Source organism: Poecilia formosa, unplaced genomic scaffold, assembly GCF_000485575.1.
Source record: "Poecilia formosa unplaced genomic scaffold, Poecilia_formosa-5.1.2 Scaffold397, whole genome shotgun sequence".
NCBI classification, from domain to species: Eukaryota; Metazoa; Chordata; class Actinopteri; order Cyprinodontiformes; family Poeciliidae; genus Poecilia; species Poecilia formosa.
The window spans coordinates 191,743-195,587 of NW_006800336.1; the positions used below are offsets into that span (position 1 = coordinate 191,743).

The window sequence follows — 3,845 nt, forward strand, 5'->3', positions numbered from 1 at the left end:
TGACTTCCACAATGTTTTCTCTTCATTTCTTTGAGTGTTCCTGAAAGCCAACAAGTTGCACTTTGGAACAACCTTAATATTGTATCATGTTTTTGATCCGAGTTTGTTTTACAGCATGAAATGTCTGAATGAGTGCTCATCCAAGACTGGTGATTCCATACTTTTTGCCAGGGGTTGTAGAAATTCTGTCCATGAAAGTAATGAACAGAATCGGTGACAAAGGGCAGCTTTGGCGGAGTCCAACTTTCACCGGAAACGACCTGACTTACTGCTGGCAATGTGGACCAGACTCTGACACCGGTCATACAGGGACCTGACAGCCCGTATCAAAGGGCCCGGTACCCCATACTCCCGGAGAACCCTCCACAGGGCCCCCCGAGGGACACGGTCGAACGCCTTCTCCAAGTCCACAACACACATCTCTCACATCTCTAATTCAACTGTCTGACAAACCTCTGATGGAAAGTAGAACTTACATATGACAGAGCGCCGACCAGAGCTCCACCACACAGCACCGTGTACAGGATGTTCTGTCCAGAGCCTCCAGGAACTGACGACATGGGCCGCCGCTGCACACCTGCACAGGAAACCATGGGCAAGTTAGATAATTCACTGAATTTGGTTCTCTTTGAGCCCAAAATGCTGCGTCACCCCTCCTCCACCCATGTCAGGTTCCTGCTGACTGGTGGCTCTGCAAAGCTCCTGCAGGGCAGGAATAATGTGTGGTTGAGCGCTAAGCTGCAGCTCTGTTAATGTGAAACGGATTTAAAGGGCTCAACTAACTCTGATACACCAAGGGAAAGGATCATTTCCCACTGTCTTGTAAAGAAATAACAAGACATGGCTGTCCAGAAGCTTCACCTTAAGTTTGACTCAGCATTTCATTTCCTGATGGAATTACTGAGTCATCTCAGTTTTCCAAAACTAACCTAGAAATCAACATTTATTGGCAGAACTCTACCAAAGAGGAGGCAGCCGTGAATGAGGAAATGCTGAACAATTCAACAGTTGAACAATCAGAATAAATAGCCTTTATTTTTATATATCGATATTTTTTATTTGGACTCTTGGATTTGTGTCCTGGAGAGTATGCAGATATTTATCATCTTTTCTTCTTGAGAGAAGATGAGAGGAACTGTTTTAGTGACTCCCGTGTGTTTTAACGTCACATTTATTCTCTTTTTGATTTTCTTTACATTTCCATCCCTTGCTGTACCAACGTTATTCCCAAAGAGAGAAACTGAAAACCTGGCATACGATAGAGAAACAGATGACAGTCACAGTTTTACAGTTACATAAAAATAAGTAATAAATAATTATTTTGTCATAATTTTTATTATTTTCACAACAGTATCATAAAACATCATGATAAACATAAGTCCATATCGTCCACTCCTGGCCATATAGTAAATAAATATTACTGGGCTCAATGCTTCCTTTCTCCTTTTTTTTCCCGTACTTCATTATCCAAAATAAAAACAAACACACATATAAAGAGTTAAATATGAAAAAGATTGGGTAGAAAAAAAACAAAACATGTCCAAAGTACAAAAGAAAACTGACCTAACCCCAAGAGGATCATTGGAAGATAAGCAAGAAGGAGTTAAGGTTCATGTTAACCTTTTTCACAGTATGTATATATTGTGCAAAATGTACACAAACGAGGCCAAGATAAAGAGCTCACTCCCCTGTCTCAATGTTCTATGGGGCTCACGCTGTCAAATCATTAACCAGCTGCTGCAGTTGAAGCCAAGGTCTGAGGAACCTGGTCCTGTCCAGCGTTAAGGGTATTAACCTGTTCACTTATCCGGAGCTAATCCTACATGCTGGCAAATGACCTCCCAAACCTGTTATTTATACTTTCTAATCAGCTCCGGTCTATAAAAGTAGAAGGACATTGGGAGAACATTTTTAAACACTGTAGGGTACGCAGGTCAGAAAGTCATTGGATTTGTATGTTACACCCTCCTCTGTTTAAGTGAGAGGACATTAGAGAAAGGAGCTGAAGAAGTTACAGCCCAGGAGTCACTCTGAGAGCTTTACCAGTTAATATTTCCAAAATAAAACTTCTCTAGCTGCCATGTTTTTAAGGGTTGTCATTTTCTGTCTAGTTTTATCTTGTAGTGTTGGAAAATGATTGGATATATTTAGAAGGACCTGTCACCCTAAATGCAGTTTTGAACCCAGTGAATGGGTGAGTGAGGGGCTTCGTGAAATACGTCACGTAGACACGCAAACGCTGATGGCGGTATTTTTGGCTGGTTGTAGTAGGTCATAATGAAGCATTTAAAGCAGAGCTGATGTCACACGCTGACCTTCCTCTAGCAGCGCGAGCTGCACTGCTCCGACTCGTGCCTCAGTATTCTCTCTCTCTCTACATTTGTCCACTGTCACACGCGCACGCCACGTGACTGACAGCGGCAACCATGTTTCCACGTTTACCCACACATTCATGAAGGTCATTTTTTAAGAGACTGCGCACTGAACTCGCAGTCCGTCAGTGACGCTCGGCAGAGGTCACTATGGTTCCCATACAGGCCATGCTAGCTCCTAGTCCGACAAAAACATCTGGTAAAAGGCTGTTAAAACACCGACTTTGTGCTGCTCCGTGAAACATGGCCACGCTCTAACGTTGAAGTATTAATTACAAACAGTGGAAATGACCAGTATTGTCATGTCACATGGGGAGACACTTAAATTTTCAGTCAACATTCCACAACGGAGTCAAATTATTCTAAAAACTACAAAGCGACAATTAAACTTAAGCCAAAATTCCATTCTGACAGTCATGTAACATCCTGAGTCATTGATTTTTACCCAGGTATTGACATTCGCATGAGGACAGCGTGTCCTATCACGTCTGTTACAACAGAGAGCAGACATTACATCACAGACACACACTGTGGAGAGAAGACAGACATCCAGAGCTACTCTGTAAACTCACCGTCCAGGGGCAGCCTGTAGGTCGCTCTCCGAGCCAGAGGCCCACACCTCTGCCAGGCCGCTCTGCAGGAAAACATCGCTGCAGCTTCAGAAAGTGCTGAGTGGAAGAGAAGCACGGCGTGGTGTAGTCTCAGGAACGTGCAGGGAGGCGGAGACCAGACCTGCCCACTGTGGTGCGCTGTTGAGACAAGTGATTAGAGTACTGGTGAGAAACTGCAGCAGGAATGTATGACGGGCGAGTAATGACAGAGGACAGTGGAGATATATGAGAGGTGCTTCCGAACCTGGAGCACTGTATTCAATTGGGGGCCCAGAGGAGTGCTTTTAGAAATTAAAAAAGGCTAATAAGTAGATAGAGGAATTCCCACTAAGACCATTATGGTTGCCTGGGGTGGTGGTGATCCTTCACAGCAGTCAATGGTGAAGCGTGACCCAGTCCATTACTGGACAACATAAGCTTTCTCCATTGTCAGGTCTCACTCCAGCCGGTTAATGTCTGTCTCCATTGAAAGTGTAGCCCTCACTGTTGTGGCCCTGAGTAAGGGCAGGAGAAAAAGAAAAGAAACTGGAAAGAAAGAAGAAATATACATCTGAAAAGGAATTTGACCAGGAATTTGATCCTTGTATCGTTCATGCTCTACAAAAACACGTTCTCTGAATGTTGATGACATCAAATCTCTCCACACCATAATTCTTCAGAACAAGACTGAGTAGATCTTCTACAATCTGCTTTATGGTCTGCCTCCATACTATCTGTTGAACCTGAAACTCTGTTAACTCACACTGGCACTAATCACCCCCTATAAGTCATAGAGCCTTAATGCTTCCTCCACACCTGTTTTAAGACGCCCAAAAGCAGCAAGTGGAGATAATTTATTTGTCAGATTCCTAGCTCGAGGGAG

At 43.6% G+C, this 3,845-nt stretch overlaps 1 protein-coding gene across 7 annotated transcripts in view; it reads right to left on the reverse strand.

Moving 5' to 3' along the window:
• mgarpa (mitochondria localized glutamic acid rich protein a) overlaps window positions 1-3,160 on the reverse strand; it is a 16,478-nt gene extending 13,318 nt beyond the window's left edge. For 3 of the 7 annotated variants that reach the window (XM_007576119.2, XM_016662994.1, XM_016662993.1), the window contains exons 1-2: window positions 2,945-3,159; window positions 477-577 (exon numbers count right to left, since the gene is read on the reverse strand). In XM_007576119.2, coding sequence (XP_007576181.1) covers window positions 477-577; window positions 2,945-3,020 — 177 coding nt within the window. In that variant the 5' untranslated portion in view covers window positions 3,021-3,159. Of the gene's footprint in view, window positions 1-476; window positions 578-2,944 lie in introns of all 7 variants that reach the window. The other 4 variants (XM_016662997.1, XM_016662996.1, XM_016662995.1 and 1 more) reach the window with 3 other exon arrangements.
• Between the last annotated feature and the right edge of the window lie 685 nt (window positions 3,161-3,845).